At 36.5% G+C, this 27412-nt stretch overlaps 1 protein-coding gene across 12 annotated transcripts in view; it reads right to left on the bottom strand.

The window, feature by feature from the left end:
* Positions 1-27412, bottom strand: part of psip1a (PC4 and SFRS1 interacting protein 1a) — a 280260-nt gene that overhangs the window by 93703 nt on the left and 159145 nt on the right. For all 12 annotated transcript variants that reach the window (XR_014029853.1, XR_014029854.1, XM_081361202.1 and 9 more), the window contains 5 exons: positions 19872-19955; positions 19658-19738; positions 15729-15791; positions 15541-15619; positions 15344-15437 (listed from right to left, as the gene is read on the bottom strand). Coding sequence is in view for 10 of the 12 variants with exons in the window: in XM_081361202.1 (XP_081217328.1) it covers positions 15344-15437; positions 15541-15619; positions 15729-15791; positions 19658-19738; positions 19872-19955 (401 nt within the window). In the remaining 2 variants the exon portion in view is untranslated. The remainder of the gene's footprint in view (positions 1-15343; positions 15438-15540; positions 15620-15728; positions 15792-19657; positions 19739-19871; positions 19956-27412) is intronic.

The raw sequence follows: 27412 nt of genomic DNA, 5'->3' as shown, positions 1-27412 counted from the left end.
TCTGCGATCTTGAAATGCGGATATCGCGCGCGCCATATAACCAACAGGAATAAGTTACGGTTATCCAGATAACAAAGAAATGTACAACACTCGCATTACAGTGTGTGTAACTTGATGCTGTCTACCTTTACATTACAGATGGTGGACAACCAGAATGAGACTTTTACCGCCGCCGTTCCCGCGGCGGCAAAATTGGGATGTGTATTTGCTGCCTTTTACCGCTGAGTGGCGCTGTAATCACAGACTTTGAAAAGTGTCAGTTTATTCTCTTTATGACGTAATCTGCCGCGGCAGTAATCTGAGCTGAGGTCACAGATAAATTCAAGATAAATATTGTGGTTAAACGAATTCAAATTCATTAAATTTAAACAAAGTAGACACACGTTAACATTGTGTGCCCAGTTTTTCTATAATTTAGAAAGGCTATGTAGGTTACTTGTCATTTACTTCGTGTTATTTTAATGTGTTTGTAGATTTATTAACTGAAACATAACAGTGAAATAAATTAAAATAATTTACCGTAAAATGTAAACATTTTCAGGACTTGCAGTTACTAACCAATGTTAGTCGGTTTAAGCATTCTTTGTTATATTCAGAACTAAATAGCCTTACATGTTACAAACTTTTAAAACAGAGAAAATAGTATACGTTTGCTATTCAGACGGTAGCTCTGTGGTCAAAGCATTAACAATATCCTCTCGGAGCTTCAAACGATCTGAGATCGAATCTCAGTGTAGCCGACAGTGTTTATGTTTTTCCGTTCTTGATGCTTAAATATGTATCTGTTTATTAAAGTCAATCATCTTGTTTAATTATCAATTGTACATTACAACATAAATTTGCTACATTCCCGCTGCAAAGACGACACATCTGATGAAGGAACCAGAAAATGAAGATGATGAAGCTCGTCTTTAATCTGCTAAATTATTTTTTTTGTGTGTGTGAATCATTCACGAGATTGAGATGACTGACAGTGATACCCGGCCATAGCAACGGAAGACAGATTCAAAACAGATCGAACAAATCGGAAAAATACTTTCAATACAGTATTGCTTTCAATTTAAAAAAATAAACAATGAAAATGTAAAAGAAAAAGAAAATTAATTAAGTTTGAAAACCCATCGCACATTTTAAGATATGAATAAAGTGTCAGGACAGTTTATTTATTTAAACAGGGTTGCATCGATAGAGTTTATTCCCTTTGTGATGCAAAATAAGACAGACACAGAATCTTAGGCCTATTCTTGCAACATTTTAAATTTCTATTGTCAAAGAAATTGCAGCTAAATTAAAAAATTAAAACGGTACAAAACGAAAAAAGTTCAAAGCAACATAAATTAAGAACAGGCGTTTTTCTTTGCCTCTCTCGCGCTGGATATTTTTTTAGTAAGTTTGGTCTCCCTCACTGCGCGCGGCGGGTCTTTCTCGAAATTAAGCATTTCAAACACCATACAGCTGATAATACTGTATATGTCGCTGTGTGTCATCCACACAAATCACGAAAGAAAAAACTGTAACAAATAGCTTTTGTTCCTTCAAAGATACAACATGCCTTGCTGAATTCACCTTACAATAAAACGAGGTGGGTCGCGAATTAAAGAGCAATGTATCTGCTTAATTGAAATTGTTTGTGGAAAACCTTTAAATACAATCAATAAAACTACAATATATAATTTAATAAGATATAGGGCCTAATGTACATAGGCTATGGACTTTTGGAGATTTTGAGATTAATCCTTAAAAGAATGTTGCCTTTGCCTCAGGCTGGCTCCGACACTCTCCATATGAAAGAAGGAACATTAACACCTCTGTCCTGCAGCCCCACGATAAAGCAACTATTGCCTTCTCCAAACCCCCCACAGGCTAGCTGAGTTTGCAAAACAAAACAAAGAGTTTGCCACTCGTCGTGGTGTGCCAAAACACTTAATTATAAACTTCAATATTTCATTCAAAACAATCTCAAAACGCTTTGTGACATTTTGAAAAGCCGTGATGCATTACTGCTACTGGAACCATGAACGCAACAGAATACTGGTTCTGATTTTATTGTTTGTCGTTTAAACGTCATATAGGCCTATATATATATATGAATTATTATAGGCTACAGAAGTAAAGTCATTATATAATATTTGTTCCTTAGTGTAAAATGGAAATGCATGGCGATTTTATTTTGTAAATAGGCTTTAAGCAAAAAACTATGTTTTAAAAGACAAATCTCTCTGCATCAACAACAGACTATAACATGCATTAATAGGCTAATATAAAAATAACAGTAGTCCAAGTTAGTTTGGGATTCGAACCCGTGTCATCTAAATGATCGTAACGTAAGTTCAACCACGCGGCCACGATTCACTCGTTGCGACATGGCCTAACGTTCCAGTGTGTGTTCGCTCACACGAGCGAGAAGCACTCTTCATTCAAATGAAAGCGTTTGTCGAACACTAATTCAACATGCCAGAATAAAACCTGGCTTTACAACAATGCATAGCGCCACTCGTCGTGGTGTGCCAAAAAATTACAATAATTTAGTTTAATTTTTTTCAGTGTTAATGTTTGAGTTTAAAAAATCCTCGACAAATTAAATTAACACAAAGTCGGCTATAAGAGTCCTTTAGGCTACGTAAAAAAGCAAAGGGCTTACAGTCTTAATATTTAGGCTACTTTGCTTAAATTCGATACATTTATTTTCAGTAGGGCCTAATAAATTTGTAGGGATGTAATTTCAGTATGCTTTACCAACGCTATGTAAAGTTCCAATTAAATTAAAGTTCCAAGAGGTCTGGTCTCTATATTTCCTTCCCAGCTGACACTAATATGCAAGTGCACAGCAAAAATCACAACTTGTGCTTGCTGCGAACGCAAGTTATTTGAGGTGTCTCAACTGTACACAGTCTACCCAACAGTGTGAATTCGTTACAAGGTTTCATTTAATTAAATTAATGTGCAGCAATTTGTACAAATACAGTCTATAGGCCTACTATACTGTTGTAGACATTAAATAATCTCATTTAGTATCATATTTGTTAAAATATTATAATGTTGTTTTTTTTCCATCTATGTTGAATATGAAAAGTGAACAGCACGAGTAAGATATAGGATGCATTATATCGAGAGATGGATATGGAGCGGGTCAGACATGATTTTGACCCCTTCATTAAGTTTTGTTTAGTAGAAAACCTTTTTTTTAAGTGAATTTCGTTTTCTATAAATTGTATCTTATTTTTAATAAATTTTTCATCACCCAATTGTCTGGATTCAATAAGAAAGAGAAGCAAATATAACAGACACTAATCATGGAGGCGCCCGCGCGGTCACTTGCATTGCACGTCAGCTGGAGCGCATCTCATCCTCCTAATTTAACGAAACTCAGCGTATGCCTCACACAGACATGATAAATACATAAAATACACAAAGCTTGAAATGTCTTCAAACGAAATAATTCAAAACGAAAAGAAAAAAGGCTACTCTGATTATGTCTTTATGTGCATTTCTCTCTAGGTGCGTTCACTACAAATATGGCGATCGTCAACTTCATCTTTGCAGTCGACACTGTCAGAAAACACTAGGTTATTGATAAAAATCAATGCACGCATCACCGGATTTACACATAGGCCTACACATCTTGCTTGTTGCACGAAATATTATGTTGAAATAACATTATTATTAATAATACATCTTTTAGAATATTTGATTAAATGCTGATGCGCTTGTTCAATTTAATAAAATTAAAACTTTAATTGTGATAATTAAAATAATTTAAAATTAAATATTTAGTGGCCAAGTTTTGCTAATTTATTATATAGGCTATTATATGCCTATTGCCTATATTAAGTAGCCTAGGTCATATTAAGACAAGGCATATATTAAGTTATTTTAGCTGTTATGAGAAAAATAAATCTAACGAAACCTAAAATCTAAATCTAATAAATTAAAAAAAAAATTCTAACGCCAATTCAACATGCCAGAATAAAACCTGATTTTTGAACAATGCGTAACGCCACTCGGCCTGGTGTGCCAAAACACTACAATTTAAACTTCAATGTTTAACTCAAAACAATCTCAAAACGCGTTGTGACATTTTTTTAAAGCAGTAGCCTAGCCTATTTACATTAAGGGCATTGAAACCAGGATCTTAACTAAAACGTGTTCCGCGTAATCTCTCAAAAATTATGCCACACTACTCCATGTATTTTTTTATTTTTTTTTTAAGGACTGGTTTTGAAATCACTATAAATTACTGTGCAATTTTGTCGCTCACGGGAGCTCTTCGTTTATCTAATTCCTCAATAGAATAGTAAAAATATTCAGCGTCATTGCTCCTAATATCATCTCTATTTTTAACTTTTGATTCTATTTTTTCAGCTGTAAAATTGATTCTATCTTTGGTTCTATTCTGTTGTAGCCTAATAGGCCTATATGAAAAAGCTTAGGGTTTTATATTTAACCCACTTACATTTTAAAATACGGCAATTGCTGCTGTTTTGCACAATGTCCCTTTGCGCCACCTGGCGGTCATTTCGGGAACGACTTTGAAATGCGGCCGCGGCGGTAATAGGCATTCTGGTTGTCCACCATCTGTAGCACAAGTAACTGCATAGCTGCATAGCTAATGTGACAGCCACATTCTACGTGTAACAAGCTAGGTAACCATAAACAGTAAAGCAACACACAATATATCATTTGTTGACTTAACGTTACTTGTCCGACGTTCAGCAAGCCCAGCTCTGTATTGACCATTCGATGTTCATTTGTACATCCAATTATTGAGCAATTGTTATGCTTCGCTCGCTCAAAAGCCATGATATCTCTCGTGGACAAACTAAAATCGCGCGCGCGTTCGTTCCTACTTCCTATCGCATTTTCTCATGGGCGAGAAATATTCTCTGGGCGGGCAAAGCAGAGACAGGGGAGGTAACATTTCCTCCTTATGACGTCATAAAGAGGAGATTCAAGATCAGCGCGGTTGAGCTTCCATTTTCTCAAAGGCAGAGAAAGATAGCAAAAGCTCGATTTACACCGATTAAAATTTCTAGAAACTTTGGGACCATATACAGGCTAGGGGAACTCATATTAATGTTAACCCCCTGAGGTCGGCAATCACGCCGGCGTGATCTGCTCGTTTTTTTTTATATCAGTGCAAAATACTCTGTTGATTTTGATTTTACATACTTGTGTTGTACATCATTCAAAGCTGTTAAATGTCTTCTTTTATTTGAGTACACTCATAATAAAAACAAAATGTTGTGTTTTTCGTAAAACAAAGAAAATAAACATGATGCGCGTTCTGCCGTCTCTCTCAATGTGAAACTCATTCTGAAATGCGACAGAAAATGACCTGTAACTCAGCGAATGTTTGTCACACAGACTTGAAACGCATGTCTATACAACGCTTGGAATCTCTATTTTTAAAGAATGTAAATTATATAAAAAACAAATATTATATTTTTAAGTAATCCATATGAAAGCAGCGGCATGTACAGTTTCTCAAACGCGTCCTAATTAACTATAATGTGACCACACCCACACGCGCACGAGCGATTGACATGCAAATGATCCATGCGGAGAAACGCAGACCTGTAAACGCCCTCATCACCTCAAAACAAAGAAGCAGAGACTTCGTAACTTACTCTTCTCTGCTTTCATCAAGTTTGGACGACTGTAAGCTGTGCTGTGCTGTGCTGTTTACCTTGAATTTACCTAGGATTTACCTCAGAAGAACGCGATTTGAAGATGAGACGATTTTTAAGGTAAGACATGTTAAACTGGTCGTGCCAGATTAAAATGTATGTTATGAAATGAGTTTGGAGTAAAAACATGAACTAAGCCTAATGTCATATATGTACATGTATATATAGACAGAAACATGAAATGTGAACTAGAATGGTAGGCAACCTTTCAGTGCTTGTATACATGTTCGACACGAGGATGTTTTTATATTCTATAATAAAACACAGCATGGTAAAAGTAGGCTAGTATATATATATATATATATATATATATATATATATATATATATATATATATATATATATATATATATATATGTGTGTGTGTGTGTGTGTGTGTGTGTGTGTGTGTGTGTGTGTATTCTGTACATTTTAAAAAGCTATTTTAACCTGAAAAATCTAAAATGTATTCCCCAAATTGTGCAGCATAGTTTCTCTTGATATCAGCATGTTCACAGCTGTTTTGTTGTTGTTTTTAGAGGAACAAGATGCCACTGAATAAGTCCTGCTGACTTCAACATTCAAGTCTCCATCCATGAACATGCTAAAGTGAAAAATCAAACACCATGGAAATGAAAGGTATGTACTATGTTTCAGGAATGGCACAAAGGTGTGTGACAGTTCAAGTCTCTGTCTTTAGTTCAGTGTGTTAAATAATGTGTTTTTTGTCATTTGTGTATCTTTGGATTATGTTGTGTTGTAAATAAATTAAAAACAATCTAAAAGCCATTCTTTTTTAAATCTCCTCATTCTTTGTGCAAGGTTGCTCAGAATGGCAGGGCCTGATGGCTCCTAATAGGGCCATTAGGGAGTGTCTTTGTCTTTCTCAGGTGAGAAAACCTTACATATTAATGAGGTGATCCGCCCCTTCGAATAAAGCTTTCTAACACAAAACACGTCTTAGAAATCTTAACCTCCTGAGGTCGGCTATCGCGCCGGCGCGATAGGCTCGTTTTTTTCCGTATGAGTGCAAAAAAAAATAAAAAAAATATATAATTTTTATCTTATATGCTTGTGTTATACATCAATCGATCCTGTTTAGTGTGTATTTTTTTTGTGTATGCTCATAATAAAAACAAAGTGTTGTGCTTTTCGCCAAATAAAGAAAAATAAACATGATGCGAGTTCTGCCTACTCTCCGTCAGTGAAGTCAATTCTGAAACGCGTCCGAAAATGAACTGTAACTCAGCGAATACTCAGTCAAACAGGCATACAGACACACAGGCATGAAGTTTGAATTCTCTTCTTTCAAATGAAGTAATTTTTATAAAAAACAAATATTCACAGTTTATATAATATGTATGTAAAGAGAGAGATGTCAGTCGTTCTCATCTCAGCTAATTAAGTTTTAATGTGACTCCGCCTACGGGGACCGCGCTATTCAAACGCAAATGTGAGGCGATCCATACAAACCTGTGAAACGCCCACATCAGCTGGATAAGGCCGGTGAAACACTGGATGCGTGGCGTAAGCGTCTCAGCTGCGTGGCGTGTCCATTTTTATTTCGGCTCCCATGTTAACAGTTTAGAGTTTGCACACTGAGACGCGCGTCTCAGGCGAGGCACGTGCCGCGTGGAAAACGCGTGCATTCTAGAAATAGAACCGACGCCTGTTTTTCACGCGACACGCAAGCGTCTTGGAAGCGTTTCCATGCAAAATTGAATAGGAAAATCTGTTTATTTGTTATTTTGACACGAATACATATTAATAAATGTCCTTTTGATGTTTAAAAGTGTCTAGGTTTTGACATAAATGCAAATATAAATGTAATTTTAAAAAATATGATCGATTTTCAAATACTGCTGTATTGAATGAACAGCTTTTAGCAAACTCTATTGCTATACTGAGATGAGGAATATATACTGTATGTGTTTTGTCAAAAATAAAGTCATCAACTAACTAATGAATCCTTTACTTTGAAATACGTATGATAAAATGTATACTTTAGTTTTGAAAGACGTTGACTAGTTTTGAAAAGATTATAAAGTATGTATGTGCATGCATATATATATGTGTGTGTGTATATATATGAAGAGTTCAGATGCAAAAGCCTCTAAATGCCATCTGAAATTTTCTCCTAGAATGATCATTTTTATGAAGCTTGTATATTTAAGTTAGCTATAGGTGACACACCTGAATGAATGGCTCATTAAGTATGCAGGGACGTAGTCTCACCAGGTGTGAACTACTAAATATGCATGATGCTGTTGGAGCGTTTACGCCCCATCCGCATATTGGCTTTCCAAACTAAAAGTGTTTCACAAAACTAAAATCAATGTATCGTTTTATGTGAATGATTAGGCAGGATGATTTTCATATCATTTTGAAGAAAAAACACTAAGCGATGACATCCATTAGTCAAAAGTCTTATTGCCACATATTTAGTATGTGTTTTGTGGCCTTATTTCAGAAACTTTAATTTTTTGTTTTTTCGATAACCATGCATAAACATTATTCTCTCAAAAATGAAAACATGTACATACATGTGGCTCACATATTATGGAAGTCCTGTTTGTGCTATATAGAGTGAATTTACACCTTTGCCATTAATATGTTTATAAGCAACTGAAAAAAGCACAGATGTCAGGGCATGTCAGAACATCTCAAGGACCCCAAAAACACCGCAGATCCCAGAGGGTTAAATCAATATATTGTCTTATCTGAATGAGCAGTCAGGGTGATTTTCACATAGTTTTGAAGCAAATATTCTAGGCTACGTGATACAATTTTCAAAAGTCTTATGAAGAAATAATCAGTATGGGTTTCATGAGCTTATTTCAGTGACAATTGTTTTTTGTTTTTTCACAAACCACGCATAAATGTTATTATCTCAAAACTACAAACTTTTATATACTTGCTGCTGATATATTATTGTAGCAGAGTTTGTGCTGAATACAGTGTAATCAGACTTTAGCCATGAAAATGTCACAAGTAACAGAAATAAGCACAAATGTCAGAGCATGTCAGAACACCTCCGGGGCCCAGAAAACAGCTCAGACCCCAGAGGGTTAAAAAACCTCAGAAAGTGGAAATTTCATGTCATGGGACCTTTAAAATTATTAACATGTAATTGTATTAATTTAGTTTTTTAATGTGTAATTATTATAAGTAGGCCTACTTATAATTATGTAATTAAATATTTAAAGTTTTATTAATAAGATCAATTAAAGAAAAAAAATGTATTGGCTCATGAGGTGCCTAAATATTCCCTTCCCTTTTTTACAATGATTTATTGCTTGTTTTTGTTGAATAATAGAAAAGATAAAGAGCTTAAAAAATAATCGCATATTAAATCGCAATATTGGTAAAAAAAAAAAAAAAATCGCAATTAGATTTTCCAAAATCATCCAGCCCTAATTGTCGAGCACCTTAGCAACCAAAATCCTAGAGGGATATCTTCCATTCTGAATGTCACAGAGGCATGGGAGTTGGTTTATATCATTCATAATGACAAGAAGCCTTTGCAGTTTCATCATTGGCAGCTGTCAAGTAACTCCATAGCAACCAAACAGAGTACCCTAGCAACCAAATTCCAAAGAGGGATATCTTCTATTCTGAATGTCACAGAGGCATGGGAGCTGGTTTATACCATACATACTGACAAGCAGCCTTTGGAGTTTCATCATTGGCAGCTGCCAAACCACTCCATAGCAACCAAACAGAGTACCCTAGCAACTATTTAGCAATACCTCTATCTCTGTATCAGAACATTGTATAGAGATGGGGGTTGGTTTATATCATTCATAGTGACAAGAAGCCTTTGGGGTTTCATGATTGGCAGCTGCCAAGCCACTCCCTAGCAACCAAACAGAGTTCCCTAGCAACCGTTTTGCAAGACCTATATCTCTGCATCAGAACATCGTATAGAGATGGGGGTTGGTTTATATCATTAATACAGACAAGAAGCCTTTGCAGTTTCATCATTAGCAGCTGCCAATCAACTCCATAGCAACCAAACAGAGAACCCTAGCAACCAAAATCAAAAGAGGGATATCTTCCATTCTGAATGTCACAGAGGCATGGGAGTTGGTTTGAATCATTTATACTGACAAGCAGCCTTTAGAGTTTCATGATTGGCAGCTACCAAGCCACTCCTTAGCAACCAAACAGAGGACCCTAACAACCGTTTATCAAGACCCATGTCTCTGCATCAGAACATCGTATAGAGATGGGGGTTGGCTCTTTTGTTTTGGTTGGGAAACAGTCTGTAACTATCACCATGGTAACTGAATTCACACCCTAGCAACCGTTTAGAGCCACCTAGCAACCATATTGCAACATATAGAAGCCATATTTCAGCTCCACAACATCGTACAGACATGGTTGTTGGCTCGAATGCAATCATGTACAACACCCTAGCAACAAAGTGGAGAGTTTTGCCACTGCAAGCACCACTTCACATTTTCTTCAGGAAATGTACATTCTAGTTATTATTATTCTTCTGAGCCAAATTTTAGACTGTATCTCCTCCTAGACCGTTAAAGCTACGACCACCAAACTCGGGTCAGACCTTCAGACTGTTCTGACTTAGTGTGCTATATCTTTTCAGACTGATTTGAGTTTCAGTTTTCTTAAAAATTAATATTAAAAATCATAAAAATCCCATAGACTTTCATTGCAGACTGTTCAAATTGAGCCAAGACTACGGTGGCCCATTAGTGTACCAGCCAAAAACTCAAATCTAAACTCCCTGAAGCCCTAGACTCAATTAAACTACTATTCTATGTACTAATAAACTTTTTTTAAACTATCTATCTATCTATCTATCTATCTATCTATCTATCTATCTATCTATCTATCTATCTATCTATCTATCTATCTATCGTCAAACTTTTTCTGTCTATCTATATCTATCTTCAAACTAATATCTATCATCTTTTCTTTGTAACTTCTTTCTTTCTAACTAATCTTTCTTTCTTTCTAACTTTTATTTATTTCTAACTAATATTTCATCTAACTAATCCATCTTTCTTTCAATCTAACTAATCTATCTTTCTATATAACTAGTGCTGCACGATTAATCGTATCGCAATCGCGATGTCAAGCCTACGCGATTATATGACGCAAAATGTTGCGATTTTATATTAAATAAACAAATTAGCGCTGTTAACGCACTTATTAATGCAAATGCTTTTAAACCATTCATGCGCGATAATACATAAAAGAACGAGCTGCCTGTGAATGTCCTCCACACACACACACACACACACAGATAGACACGCGCCAGTATCAAGTTCTCTTTCGCGGTAGAACGAACAACACACATGTATGCCAAAATGAACGCGCTGCCTGTGAATGTCTGACTGTGACACACAGAAAGACTCGCGCTAACAGCATGACAGAATACAGTTCTCTTTCGAGCTTGAACGAACAATAACACACACAATTATGCCAAAATGTCTTTTTGTCGAGTGTCTTCATAACATAAGAGTAGTCTTATGATGAACATGAAGAGTTGTGATGACTCGTGAAAGAATGAGGCGCGTGTGAGATCCGCGTCTCTGACAGCGGCTGGTCTTAAAGGGATAGTACACAGTAGCCACTAATTACATCTGTCGCTAAAGTTATTCTATTTTTTTATTTATTTATTTTTTTTTGCTTTTTTTTTATTATTATTTTTCTTTACCCCTGACATGTATGGTTATATGTACTCTTGTATGTAAATTATGTTTTGTTCTTGTTAAAATGCAATCAAAAAAAAAAAAAATCTGTCGCTAAAGTTAATCAAAGAACAAAGGGAACAGAGAAAAACACTCACTGCTCTTGACTAAAGAACTTTTTTTCTTTAGGCTGATTATCACTAATCTGTGTGTGCATTTATTTTCCTTGAGAACCAAGCAAGTTGACTCATGAAACCATTTTCTTTATTATATCGCAATCGTAATCGCAATATTGACCTCAATTCTCGCAATATGACATTTTCCCCAAATCGTGCAGCCCTATATATAACTGATCAATCTTTCTTTCTTTCTAACTAATCAATCATTCTTTCTTTTTAACTTATCTATCTTTCTAACTAATCTTTCTTTATTTTTAACTAATCTATCTTTCTTTCTAACTAATCTATCTTTCTTTCTAACTAATCATTCTTTATTTATTTTAACTAATCTATCTTTCTTTCTAACTAATCCATCTTTCTTTCTTTCTCTTTCTTTCTTTCTTTCTTTCTAACAAATCTATCTTTCTTTCTAACTAATCTTTCTTTCATTCTTTCTAACTAATCTATATTTCTTTCTAACTAATCTACATTTCTTTCTTTCTAATCTATCTATCTATCTATCTATCTATCTATCTATCTATCTATCTATCTATCTATCTATCTATCTATCTATCTATCTGTTTCTTTCTAGCTAATCCTTCTTTCTTTCTAATCCTTCTTTCTTTCTAACTTATCTATCTTTTTCATTCTTACTAACTAATCTTTCTTTCTTTCTTTATTTCTTTCTAACTAAGCCATCTTTCTTTCTAACTAATCTTTTTTCTTTCTTTCTAACTAATATATATTTCTTTCTAACTAATCCATCTTTCTTTCTTTTTAACAAATCTCTTTTTCTTTCTAACTAATCTATCTTTCTTTCTTTCTAACTAATATATCTTTCTTTCTAACTAATCTATCTTCCATTCTCTCTAACTAATATTTCTTGCATTCTCTCTAACTAATCTTTCTTTCTAACTAATCTTTCTTTCTGACTAATCTTTTTTCTTTTTCTAGCTAATCTTTCTTTCTTTCTAACCAATCTTTCTTTCTTTCTTTTTAACAAATCTCCTTTTCTTTCGAACTAATCTATCTTTCTTTCTAACTAATCTATCTTTCATTCTCTCTAACTAATCTTTCTTTCTAACTATTCTTTCTTTCTGACTAATCTTTTTTCTTTCTTTCTAGCTAATTTTTCTTTCTTTCTAACCAATCTTTCTTTCTTTCTTTCTTTCTTTCTAACTAATCCATCTTTCTTTCTTTCTTTCTTTCTAATTATTCTATCTTTCTCACTGTTCTTTCTTTTCTCCTAATATTTTCTTTCTTTTTTACTTTTCTTTCTTTCTTTTTTCTTTTTTTCAAACTAATCTTTATTTATTTCTAACTAATCTTTCTTAATTTCTTTCTTTTTTTCAAACTAATCTTTCTTTCTTTCTTTCAAACTGATCTTTCTGTCTAACTAATCTATCTTTCTTTCTTTCTAACTAATCCATATTTCTTTCTTTCTTTCTTTCTAACTATTCTTTCTTTTACTTTTCTTCCTTTCTAACTATTCTTTCTTTTTTACTTTTCTTTCTTTTTAACTTTTCTTTATGTCTTTCTTTTTAACTTTTCTTTCTAACTAATCTATATTCTAACTAATATTTCTTTCTTTTTCATGCTTATCTTTCTTTCTAACTAACTAATCTTTCTAACTAATCTTTCTCTCTTTTTTCAAACTAATCTTTCTTTCTAACTAACTAATCTTTCTTTCTAACTAATCTTTCTTTCATTCTTTCTTTTTTCAAACATTTATTTCTTTCCATCTAACTAATTTTTCTTTCTTTCTAACTAAGCTATCTTTCTTTCATTCTTTTTTCAAACTAATCTTTCTTTCTAACTAACTAATCTTCATTTATTTCTTTCTAACTAATCTTGATCTATCCATCCAACCATCCATGGTCATGTTAAAACATGGTAAATCATGCTAGCAATGTGGTAAACCATACTAGAAACATGGTAAATCATGGTAAATCATGGTAAACCATGCTAGAACAGTTTAAAACTTTTTCAAACTTTCTGGCTAGGCTTTTTCAAGCCAACTTAAAGTTTGTCTAAGAACTTTACCATCTAGTTCAAAGTTACTATCAGATTTAATGTTATACCTTGACAAACTATACATCATTAAAAATATCTAAGACTCAAGTTTCAGTATTTGACCACTATTGTATTCTGAGAAACTCATAGTGACAGTTATGTTAATTTGTGTCAGGAGTTATGAAATGAAAAAATGAGTGGATACCTTTAATATGAATTATGCGCGATACCTTTAATATGAATTATGCGCGTCAGCCGCTCCCATTCAGAAAAAAAACCTCCTGTGCTGTCGTCATGATATAGCGCTTGACAAAACAACGTCCCTCAGGGCTTTAGCTCAAAAATGTGCAGATTTGGAGAAATATTGATAGATTCTCATAGATTTACATCATATTTCTATAGACAGGAATAATATTTATTGAATTTATACCCAAATGCGTCGATGTAATATTTATGAGCGTTTGGTACTCTGATTTACTGTGTTTTCAATTCATACCAATAGCCTGATGGCGCTATATGCACAGTAATAGTCCATATATGGAACATGAAGAAGAGCCATGATCATGTGACATTCCAGGAAGCCTCGAACACACACACAGCTAACAGAGATCGCTGTAACATGCAGATAAAGACGTTTTGAAGACAATAAACATGATTGCAATGATATTTGATTTACCTGTGTTCTTCAAGCCATGCCAGGTATTTTCATAATAATAGATTATATTTATAATGTAATGCTAATCTATATAGACTATCATCGTGCAGAATACTATAAAATAATATATTTTCTGTCTGATTTTTTTATCTGAAGCTAAATTAGATCACAGAAGATTATTTAAAACACTCGACTTGCGTTATAAAGTAAGTTTGGAGCACAAACATGGTTTTAATCTCATATATTGTCGTGTATTGATGGTGTGCTAAGCTAACATGCTAGCTAACCCTAGGTGCACCTGCCACCTAACTGTTATTCTTTTATGATTTTTTCGAAATAGGAATGCTTACTGAAATGTTTCTTTATTCAAGAAGGTCATTTGATACAGTTTCAAATGTGAAGTGAGAACTTTGATAAAAGAAATTAGGGTTTGAAACCCTATGAATAGCCTGTGAATAGCCAGTCGTTAGTAACTATAATGCAGACAAAAGAAATGCATATTTAGAGCCATAACCAGGCTGGAGAGGTGTGAATGTGTGCAGGAGAGACTGAGACTGAATGGGGCTCGTTTGCACCACAAAACAATAGAGACAAAAGACTGAATGGATGCTTAGATGATGACTAAACATCAGTAGCATTTTAGAGTCTAATCAAAATAAAGTCATATGACATGATCTTGAAAAACATTTAACTAAATACAGAGTTTTAGACGGACCATCTTAAGATTTTAAATATAAAATGTTTAGACATGTGGCTTTAGCTGTAGTGCATTTCTAGATTGCTACAGTGCCAACTTCAATTTTATTGTCATGAGGATGTTTCATAAAAATAAATTTCTAATAACTTTACAAACCTTTGAAGCTATTTATAACAATTTTAATTCTACATTTACAATAAACTGCCAGGTGTCAGCTTTCAAATGAGATCATATTTGTGTTTTTAGTGCAAAGGGTTCATGAACTGTATCTGTTTCAGTTTGGGTATGTCATTTCTGGGGATTTTTCAAAAGTGGGGTTGCAGCTTAACAGGTTAAAAGCTTTTCTTTTCAGAAATATAATAACAACCGAGTTATAATTTGAGCTATAGCTAGATAATAAATATCAGAGGTTAGTACACTGGTTCATCTCATCTATTATACAGTGAATCTGTACTATTAGTTACACAGCCATTTGTAAATAATCACCACCTGACCTCAGTGGCTCCTTTGAAGCCTGTTGTTGCAGCTGCAGCGATTTCTCCGTTTTAGGTTTTCTTCCTCTGCGCTTTAGTAATGGAATCGGTCCACCTAAATAAGAACAAAGACACACCACATTCATATTTATAGATGTGTTGTTTCACTAAACAAAAGAAAACATCCAAAGATGAAAGATTGAAAGGGCAATCTACACCTGCTGATAATACATCTAAACCAGGAGCGCATGAAGTGGGGCTTGAGTTTTCTGTATCAGAGTCCTGTTCAGCTTCAATCTGTGGAAACCAAATCAAATATATATATATTTTTTTTATTCTAGCAGTTATGTTATGGTCATGAGACCTAATCACAAGCACCATCATCAACAGAGTACTGAATGATTACCTTTCTCTTTCTTCCTCTTTTAGCTTTGGCAGAGACATTTGTGGTATCTTTCTGTGATGAGTTCTGGAGACCACAAAAAATTATAAAATATCTGCATTGTCAATCCACTGATTTTATACTTAAAGGGGACCCATTATGCAAAATTCACTTTTACATGTTTTTTAAATGTGTTGGCAGTGTTTCAGGATGACATTAATGTCGGGATCTATTTGTCTATTTGTTGTTGGGATTAAAATTTTGCAGTTGGGCTGAAGGGGGGGGGGGGTGTTAGATTGTTATAGATTTCCATGAAATAGTTTCACAACAAATTACGTGTCGGCCTACAGCCTACACGTCCCAGCATAAAAGCTCCAGACAAATTATTTCTTATTAAAGCATCTACGTCCACAAACCACTGTTATTTTAACAGAAAATCATACTGTAGGCCTATATGTGATTTGGCATGGTGGCCAATACAAATAATCCTGTGTTTGCACCGGGCTCGGTTCCAGAATCAAATTACAGATGTTGTTTCTGGAATTAGTGAGAGTATTTTTGTCTCATCTTTTGCTTTATGGTTATCACTGTTAATCATCACAATTTCAAGAGTGAATCGCACATTTATATGTGGATGGGCCTATGTTTTGAAGCATGTGCATGGCCGCTTGTCAAGCATGGAAAACAAAAGTTTTATTCAAATTCTGACTATGTTAAAATAATTATTATATCACCTAGTCAGGGCGCAAAGAGCTCTACCTTTATAATTATTAAAAGCTGTCACTCATTGATCGCGATCTCACAAAGTTCTGTTATATTTATCAGTGAAGCTGACTACACAATGAGTCTCTTATTTACATGTCTACACTTTGTTAGAGAGGATTTGCGAGCATGCAAAACTCTGTAGTCTTTGGCAAAACTCAGCGCTGGACAAAAACGAGTGGTGAGTGGATTCTAACTTAAACACCTGCCATTGCTTTCAAGAAATCAACAAACATGTCTGTGATTGGCTAAATTGCTCACCGCAGCGAAAACACGTTGTAAATGGAATAATTTGACATTCTCCGGAGTGCAAACACACACTGTATATCGTTTACCAAATTACAAGCTAGTTTCAAATCAGTCTCCCTCGGTCCAGGCCTGCAGTGTGTACACAACCACCCTATAATGATAAAAATCCACCCACTCCTTAATCCACTGATTTAATCCCATAAATCATAAGCAGTGTCTCAGAACAAGCCATTTGCAGATTCTGTATAAAGTGATGTCACTTTGTACAGGCCCCACCCACGACTGCTGAAGGACTTAGCATAGACCCTGCCCTGAGCGAGTTGTACACTGTTTGTCATTTTCTCAATGTCTCGTAATCCAGGTGTTTTGTTGTTAAATGTACTGTAAGAGTGAGCATAACAGTCTTCATGTACTCCCGACATCAGAGCTGCTGAAGATTCAGTGGATTAGTTTTATTTTTGAAGGGAATGCACCCCTACATACCTAAATTCGTTTATGTATGCACAAATAATTTTACACCAGACTGCTCTGTGAACGAAGGTCAATACAAAGGGACAAAACAAAACAGTTGTTAAAAAAGTTGTTACTCAAGGATGGATCAGTACCAACTGTTCATGATCCAGCTTACAGTCTCTGGATCGATACTGGTCACAGCAGTAAGCGCGCACTTTATTAAAGTTCATCAAAGTGGTTTTACGGATATAAAGTTTACCAGTTTATTTAGCACCCCCCGAAATGGCATTAGATCTGTATATATTTGTTTACTGTTAATTGTAACGAGTGTTTCTGTGTTATTCGCTGTGTATGTTGATGATAATGCAAGGGATAGAGAGAGTTTATGGATATGATTTTAATGAGCACTTGTACTGTGTTGTACTGTGTTTTATTCATCTCTTACAATGATTTTCTGGAGTGAAACAGACGCTTCATCTTTTGTGTGAAGTACCATAAACATCATAAAACTAGTAACGTTTTGGCCATCATTCGGACGCTACAACAAGCTTGTACTAATTGTGGATAAAAGCAAGATGACAACATAAGTTTTAACCTTAATTAAACTAAACTATACCTGTTCTATCTCTATACAGCATATATTCTCAGGCTCTATAGGCATCATTAGGCTCATTGTCAGATGTTTCGAACTGAACACCACTACAGAGAGTTTCTGACATTTTCAGTGCGTGAGATTGTCCTGACACAGGAGCATGAGTTCTTGAAGCCCGTCCGTCGTCTTGAATGGGGGCCAAGGGGGAGCAGCTCATTTGCATTTAAATGGACAAAAATGACCATTTTAACATGCTATAAAAATGAACTGTGGGATATTTTGAGCTTACATTCACACTCTGGGGACATCAGATACTTATATTACATCTTGTAAAAAGGGGCATAATAGGTCCCCTTTACATTTACGCATTTGGCAGATGCTTTGATCCAAAGCGACTTACATTGCATTTCAAGGTACACATTACCATTCTTATTGGTTCTTTTAATAAAGTTCTTTAAGTTGTTTCACCAAATAAAACAGAGCCAGCTGCCTAAATGTACACTCAGTATTTGTTTATTGACGTTGCATTGACTGAAATATCGAATGTTTATTTCTAAAGGATTACCAATACAATTTAAATTCTATATTATAGTCTGTCGAAAACTATAGATTTATCTCCTCAAAATAAACAGCTGTTACATTAATAACACATCAAATAAATATGCTACTTTACAATTTAGTGGATGCCATTTATTGGTAGGCCCAATACTGCAGAACCAATAACTGATTAAGTTGAAAGTGTGAATATAGGTAAAACAATATTTGTCAAACTGATTTTTGGGCTCTCTTTACTACCGATATGTCTAGAGTCTTAATCTCACAAGAGAGCATATGATTTTAAACACAATTTTTAAAAGTACTATTCATTAAAAAAAAAAAAAAAAAAAAAAAAATGCATACAATGTTCTAATCGAACACTTTAAATGCTTTGGATTTTTTTTCGCCTAGTGCTTTAGTTTCACAATCTGTTCAATTTGACAATATTTCATTGACTTCCAAGTGTGAATTGTGCAGAATAAATCACGTCATCTCTGTCAGAACCTTATGATTGGCCCAAAGCAGACTCTGTACATCAGCATTTCTTGTTTTTTGTACATGCTCATTGCGGTAATCTTTTTTTTTTTTTTTTCATTAATAAAATTAAATTAAATTGGTAATTTGGTAATATTAATCTCTCCCCAGCAAATTACCAGAACTGATTTACTCTTATTTCTAAAAAGGCCCTTTTCAAACTAGGGGTTGCACAGACAAGTCAACTAATTGATTAAATGCTCTGCCATGACGCTTTAAAGGCAGGGTAGGTGATTTAATCCAGAAACATTTTTTGTTTTGCCGGTTGAAAGTCTCTTCACATTCTGATAGCAATCACTAAGTTAAGTGGTCTAAATGTATTTATATGTATATGGTCCGTGGAAGGCGTAGGTCTGCTTTAAATGTTCGTTCAATCATTGCTTTTGGACCGAATACAATGTCCTACATACCTGTCAACGTAGGTATCTTGATTTAGAACGAGCAGAAATCTGTGAGAAATATATCGACCAAAAGAGCTGATAAAAACAAGCTGTTATGTAGGAGCAATAGCCTGGTGGGCAGCTGTGTCCTTTGCCATAGCTGTGTACATATGGCAACCGGCATTCGGTTCTCATCTCGAAGTTCAGGCTTATTTGTTAATTAATCACGTCATCATCGACTCGACTTGACTTAATCACATAAATGTCGACTTAAAAAACCTGATGTTGTTCAACCCCTAGTTCACGGTAATTTACTGGTAATATTCTGGAAAAGGCAGTATGTGATTTATCCTGCCCCCTTTTCGCGACTGCAAGAAATCTCTTTTGCATATGAAACATCCCACCAGAGAGCCTCTGTACCTCAACCAAACTATAAGAGTACATACTTCATCTTTCAGATGTCCCTGATCAGAAATCTCCATGTCCCCAGCATCATCATCCTTCTCCTCCTCCTCACTGCTAGCCACCTGCATGATGTCAAACACACAGGGCCCCACCACGCAGGAGATTAACATGCCAGTTTGTGTCATTGAGAGCCCAGTCCACATGTTACAGACTTACAGGATCAGAGACACTTTTTTTTAAGAAATGGACACATACTTGAGATGACTTTCTCCTTTTCTCATCATCTCCCTCTTGATTGCTGCTTAATTCCTTAACAGAACTTGCTCCAGCGGTCATTATCTGCACAAGGGTTTTGGGAATAAACCATTTATTAACCATTTTTCAATACAACAAAGATTATTGTGCACAAATATGGAGCTAAAACAGTTTTAAAACATCTAACAAATTTGTGCACTGAAATCCACAAATGCATCCAAAAGATCCACACACTGCACTCGAGATCCACACTCACACAAAGTAGTGCATAAATGCAGACAGCCATCAGAATGCAAACATATAAAGATTATTTGTTCACAATTTATTCTATTAATAGTGCGTATAGCTTAAATTTTTACACACAAAAATGTTGAGTTGTTTGCATTGGTATTCTGCTTTAAAGGAATAGTTCACCCAAAAATGAAAATTAGCCCATGATTTACTCACCCTGAAGCCACCCTAGGTGTATATGACATTCTTCTTTCAGACAAATACAATTGGAGTTATATAAAAAAAAATGCCTGGCTCTCCCAAGCTTGATAATGGGAGTGAATGGCTGTCTGTCTTTGGAAGTCCATCAAAGCGCATCTATTCATGATTAAAGAGCTCCACAGCTCTGTGGGGGTTAATAAAGGCCTTCTAAAGATAAAAGCATCACATTCTAAACTATAAAAGGGTCTACTTTTATTTGTGTCCACTTACAATCAAAACAAAACACTGTGCTCTTGTAAAATAAACAAAACAAATAGGGTGTGCTTTCTGCCGTCTCTGTCTCCGTGAACTTTTTTTCTGGACAAATGAAGAACAAGAGCACAATTTAGAGCTACTTGATCCAGCTGAGAATCAGATGAGCAAGTTATTTATTCTACATTAGTAAACATGGTATTTTTTACATAAACATATTTACTAGTTTGGCTTTTCCAAAACTATATTGCTATACTGAGATGAGTGAAATCGACTGAAATATGTTGAAATAGAAAATCTCTTTTATTTGTGCTTGGCGTCTCTTAGCTTAGCTCTTTTATGCTAAGCACTGTATTTGCATATTTTAATTTTTTTCTTAGAGAGTTCAATTTAACACTAGATGGACACATTTCATTGTATATACACTGAACAAAATTATAAATGCATCACTTTTGTTTTTGCCCCCATTTTTCATGAGCTGAACTCAAAGATCTACATAAAAGGCCTATTTCTCTCAAATATGGTTCACAAATCTGTCTAAATCTGTGTTAGTGAGCACTTGTCCTTTGCCGAGATAATCCATCCACCTCACAGGTGTGGCATATCAAGATGCTGATTAGACAGCATGATTATTGCACAGGTGTGCCTTAGGCTGGCCACAATAAAAGGCCACTCTAAAATGTGCAGTTTTACTGTATTGGGGGGGGGGGGGGGGCGCTCAAGTCGGTTACGACGACGAAATGCAGTCAGGTCAAGACCCTGAAGAGGACGACGACCATGCAGATGAGCTTCCCTGAGATTCTGACAGTTTGTGCAGAAATTCTTTGGTTATGCAAACCGATTGTTGCAGCAGCTGTCCAGGTGACTGGTCTCAGACGATCTTGGAGGTGAAGATGCTGGATGTGGAGGTCCTGGGCTGGTGTGGTTACACGTGGTCTGTGGTTGTGAGGCTGGTTGGATGTACAGCCAAATTCTCTGAAACGCCTTTGAAGATGGCTTATGGTAGAGAAATGAACAATCAATTCATGGGCAACAGCTCTGGTGGACATTCCTGCAGTCAGCATGAATTAATGTGTTTGGGATGGTCTGGATCGGCGTATACGACAGCATATACCAATATCCAGCAACTTTGAAAAGCCATTAAAGAGGAGAGAACCAACATTCCACAGGCCACAATCAACAACCTGATTGGATATGGCAAGGATCTGGCAATACAGTGGACCCAACAAAAGTGTTGCATTTATAATTTTGTTCATTGTAGATGAAGGCATTGCTTTTATTTCTACATGCGAACCAAACACTTTATTGTGACGCTTTGGTCATGGCAATCATAATGTCTTTCTACTAATATCTGGATAATTCTATCTATCTTATAATTCTATAAGTACACTTTATTCTTATATGCACTTGTTGGTGCCCCCTCCAGTTGGTGGTGCCCCTTAAGCAACTGCCTAGTTTCCCTATGCCCAGAAACTGCCTTGAGGATGATCAATATAGAAAGTGCAATCATGGGCATTAAAGCAGAATACTATTGCCAGTGCATTGCTTATGTTTTTGGATTGCTGTGGAGAGGCTGCTCACTGCAGAGTCATGGGTTGAGTGTTAAGTCCAGCTCCCTGTCTCTGAATGTAATTTGGGCCTAATGGATGGAGTTAGAATATCCAAACACACCATAACCCTACCCCTCCACCCATTAGACGTCCAGAGAGGTGGAGCTGGACAGCATTTGACTCTGCAGTGAGCACCGCTTGTTGCTGTCTGCACAACTGGATCTCTCAAGTGTATTTGTGTATTGTCGTATGTGTGGAATATGCATTGCATGCAATGGTGGATTTTTGTGCATGCGTGTGAATCTCTTGCCTGCATTTGTGCATGGAGTCAAAATAAGGAAGTAATATAATGATAAATGTTTTTGAAACACAAAAGCTTGTAGAACTGCACTAATTGAAAAAAAATATGCATTGCATTAACCATGCTTGTATTTTAATGCGTTGTATTTTTAGGGCTTGCATTTTTATGGGCTGAAATTCAACATGGTAATATATTTAAGCTGTGAATAATTCAATTCAAAACATTTTCTTTTCTTTTTTATTGTTTTATATATGCTTTTAGTAGAACACATTCAAAAGAACAGAACAAACAGGTCACTAGGGGTATCACATACAATTATGTTGTTCATATACAGTTAACATCATATCATCTCTCCCAATAGTCTCAGAAGAGTGAGAAGAGAAGAGAGAAAAAAAAAACACTAATAATAATAATAATAATAATAATAATAATTATCGGGGCCAAGCAAAATAAGACAACAAGACATGGCTGAAAGTGTCAGACCAACTGCAACAATGAGCAATTAAAGACATTTAAAGAGGATTGTAGGCGAAATGGCTGAAAAATCATAGAAGAATTAAATATAGCTGCAAGCAGCCATTATCGGGGCCAAGCAGGAGAAGACAACAAGACATGCGAACATGGCTGGGAGTGTCGTACCAACTGCAGCAAGGAGAAATTAAAGACATTTAAAGGCACAATATGTATTTTTTTTGCTTTAAAAATATAAAAAAATCACTATATCTATGCTATATATTTTTTAAAGTTGTGTATTTACATTATCCCGACAGTTCCAATTAACTTCTAAATCCAGAGAAATTAATATTTTAATTCGAAGACACGGACCGTGTCTTTATTTCCGTTATGTAGCAGTCAATGGCGTCATATCCGCGTTGTCCCTGGTTTCCGCCTATGGTGCCATGGTAACCAGAGCTATGAGCAGAGCCCTCTGATTAACCAAAGCGACAGACGCAGACAACTGTGGAGTTCGCAATGTCTATCTGCACGCTGTTGTTGTTTTGTTCAAACATTATGGACCATGGCAAGCAGACTTTGGATAAAAAAGGAGAACTAAAACGAGAATCAATATCAGCGCGGTGTTTTCGAGATGCCTAGAGCTCCCATACACAGTATATAAACGAGAGCTCCACGTCCGAGACTTCGACCGCTCCTACATGTACTTTATTAAACAGGTGAGCACATTTACATAAAACTAATCAATGTTATATAACGTTAGTTCAACAATGATAAAATGTTAGATTATGATCTGTATGTTATTCTAATGTTGATCTAGCTTACTGCTAAGTTAGTCTCATACAGACAAACTAACACATACTTTTCAACACATTCAAATGTAGTTTAGTGTGCTAATGTAACGTTAGACCAGGTGAAACAACGCTGCGTTACCTCACAAGTTTAATTTGTCTAATAAACTGACCTGTGAGTAGTAATTCTGCGTGTAGTTCGGTAGAATGAAATGCCCATATTTCTTTTATATCCGCGGGAGCTCTCGTCGCGTTTGGAGCTGATGATAGCTGTCTCTTAGCAATCCCGAACTGCTTCATATCACATATCATATGTCATGATAAAAGCATCGATGTATCCAGTCAACCATAAACATTATTAGATCGGCCGGCTTGACGTTTGACCACAACATCCATAATTCTTAGCATGTGTTGCGTCATCAAACTACGCCTTTGTTATTGTAAAGAGGTTAGCGACCCCTAGTGGAGAAAAAATCCCATACTGTACGTTTAAAGATGAATTTAGTCAAAATGGCTGAAAAATCATATACATTAACTAAAAATATGATTTAATTGATTATCACTTTCGACCAATAGGTGGCGCAGTTATAAAACTGATGTGATGTAGTCAGAGTGAAGTGACAATGACACACACAAAGTTTGGTGTCAATATGTCAAGGCATTGCAGAGATAAAGCCTGAATAGTACACTGCTCAAAAAAAATTAAAGGAACACTTTGAAAACACATCAGATCTCAATGGGGAAAAATATGCTGGATATCTATACTAATATGGACTGGGTAATGTGTTATGAACAAAAGGATGCCACATCGTTTGATGGAAATGAAAATGAAAATGATCAACCTACAGAGGATTGAATTCAAAAACACCCCGGAAATCTAAGTGAAAAAATGATGCAGCAGGCTTGTCAATTTTGCTGAAATTTCATTGCAGCAACTCAAAATGGTACTCAGTAGTTTGTATGGCCCCCACGTGCTTGTATGCATGCCTAACAACGTTGGGGCATGCTCCTAATGAGACGATGGATGGTGTCCTGGGGTATTTCCTCCCAGATCTGGACCAGCGCATCACTGAGCTCCTGGACAGTCTGAGGTGCAACCAGGTGATGTCAGATGGACCGAAACACAATGTCCCAGAGGTGTTCTATTGGATGTAGGTCAGGTGAGCGTGGTGGCCCTTCAATGGTATCATTCCTTCATCCTCCAGGAACTGCCTGCATGCTCTCGCCACATGAGGCCGGGCATTGTTGTGCACCAGGAGGAACCCAGGACCCACTGCACCAGCATAGGGTCTGACAATGGATCCAAGGATTTCATCCCGATACCTAATGGCAGTCAGGGTGCCATTGTCTAGCCTGCAGAGGTCTGTGCGTCCCTCCATGGATATGCCTCCCTAGACCATCACTGACCCACCACCAAACCGGTCATGCTGAACGATGTTACAGGCAGCATAACATTCTCCACGGCTTCTCCAGACCCTTTCCTGTCTGTCACGTGCTCAGGGTGAACCTGCTCTCATTTGTGAAAACCACAGGGCATCAGTGGCGGACCTGCCAATTCTGGTGTTCAATGGGAAATGCCAATCGAGCTCCCTGGTGCTGGGCAGTGAGCACAGGGCCCACTAGAGGACGTCGGGCCCTCAGGCCACCCTCATGAAGTCTGTTTCTGATTGTTTGGTCAGAGACATTCACACCAGTGGCCTGCTGGAGGTCATTTTGTAGGGCTCTGGCAGTGCTCATCATGTTCCTCCTCGCACAAAAGAGCAGATACCGGTTCTGCTGATGGGTTAAGGACCTTCTACGGCCCTGTCCAGCTCTCCTAGAGTAGCTGTTTGTCTTCCTGGAATCTCCTCCATGCTCTTGAGACTGTGCTGGGAGACACAGCAAACCTTCTGGCAATGGCACGTATTGATGAGCCATCCTGAAGGAGCTGGACTGCCTGCGCAACGTCTGTAGGGTCCAGGTATCGCCTCATGCTACCAGTAGTGACACTGACCCTAGCCAAATGCAAAACTGGTGAAAAACAGTCCGAAAAGATGAGTAGGGAAAAAATGTCAGTGGCCTCCACCTGTAAAACCATTCCTGTTTTGGGGGTTGTATTACTGTTGCCCATCTAGTGCACCTGCTGTTAATTTCATTAACACTAAAGCAGCTGAAACTGATTACCAACCCCCTCTGTTACTTAACTGACCAGATCAATATCCCAGGAGTTTAACTGACTTGATGCTATTCTCTGATTAACAAGTGTTCCCTTTATTTTTTTGAGCAGTGTACTTTTGGCATCATGCCTCAACTTTGCTGCTGCGGTATACGAAAATGGTTTTGTCTATCGACACGAAATTCATAACTTTTAGTCGGCACAGTCTGGAGATGATACGATTCGATTTTGGTGAAAATCGGACAAACAGCCTAGGAGGAGTTCGAAAAAGTAGTTTAGGGTGTCATAGGGTGCAATCGCATCGTCTTGAGCCAAGGAATCAGAGTAAAAAAGAATTTTGTTTCTAGCCCTTGTGGTTCAAAAGCTATTAGCATAAACATGAGTACAACTTTGGACAGTTGGTGGCGCTAGAGGGATTGGTTTTAAGACACCAAATTTGCTATGTTGACAGATTGGACTGTCCTCTATCAGTGTGCCAAATTGCATAACTTTCCCGCAAGCGGTTCTTTGGGCTGCCATAGACACCCAGTTGGAAGAAACGGAATAATAATAATAATAATAAGAATGGGAACAGATACAATAGGTGCCTATGCACCTTCGGTGCTTGGCCCCTAATAAGAACGCGAACGAAAACAATAGGTGCCTACGCACCTTCGGTGCTTGGCCCCTAATAATAATAATAACGCGAACGAAAACAATAGGTGCCTACGCACCTTCGGTGCTTGGCCCCTAAATATAGCTGCAAGCAGCAATTATCGGGGCCAAGCAGAATAAGATGACATGTTTGAAAGCGTCAGACCAACTGCAACAATGAGCAATTAAAGACATTCAAAGAAGATTTTAGGCAAAATGGCTGAAAAATCATAGAAACAGTAATTAAAAATATGATTTAATGGATTATCACTTTCGACCAATAGGTGGAGTGAAGTGACAATGACATATACAAAGTTTGGTGTCAATATGTCAAGGCATTGCAAAGATAAAGCCTGAACAGTCATTTTGGCATCATGCCTCAACTTTGTTGATGGGTTATATGAAAACAGTTTCGTCTATCGACACAAAATCCATAACTTTTAGTCGGCACAGTCTGGAGATGATACGATTCAATTTTGGTGAAAATTGGACAAACGGTCTAGGAGGAGTTCGAAAAAGTAGGTTTTGAATGAAAATCAAGATAGCGGACAGGAAGTTAGGCCAAAATAAGGAAAACTTGGTATCTATGTTCTCGGCGTGACCCAAGGAATCTAGTAAATCCAGTGGCATTTCAATAGCCAGATTTATTCAATAGTTATTAGCCTTTTTGTAAATCTTGTTATAACTTTTGACCACTAGGTGGCGCTGGTTCGAAACTTCTCACGCTCCTTCAGGGCATCGTGCTGATGGCACATACTGAGTTTCGTAATGATACGTTCATGCGTTCATAAAATACAGCATTTTAGCACATAATTCAAAATGGCCGACAGCCAACATGGCTGATCTGGGAAAATTGGACATCATTTGACTCAGCATGACGCCCTGAATCTAACGAGACCACTTTTATGATTTTTGGACAAACCATTCAGAAGTTATAACCAAAAACGCCATTTTTCATATCTCCGGACCAGTAG

Source organism: Scardinius erythrophthalmus, assembly GCF_964197995.2.
Source record: "Scardinius erythrophthalmus genome assembly, chromosome: 3".
Classification (NCBI taxonomy): domain Eukaryota; kingdom Metazoa; phylum Chordata; class Actinopteri; order Cypriniformes; family Leuciscidae; genus Scardinius; species Scardinius erythrophthalmus.
The sequence above is the reverse complement of the archived record's forward strand: the minus strand, read 5'-3'. Positions and strand labels throughout refer to the sequence as shown.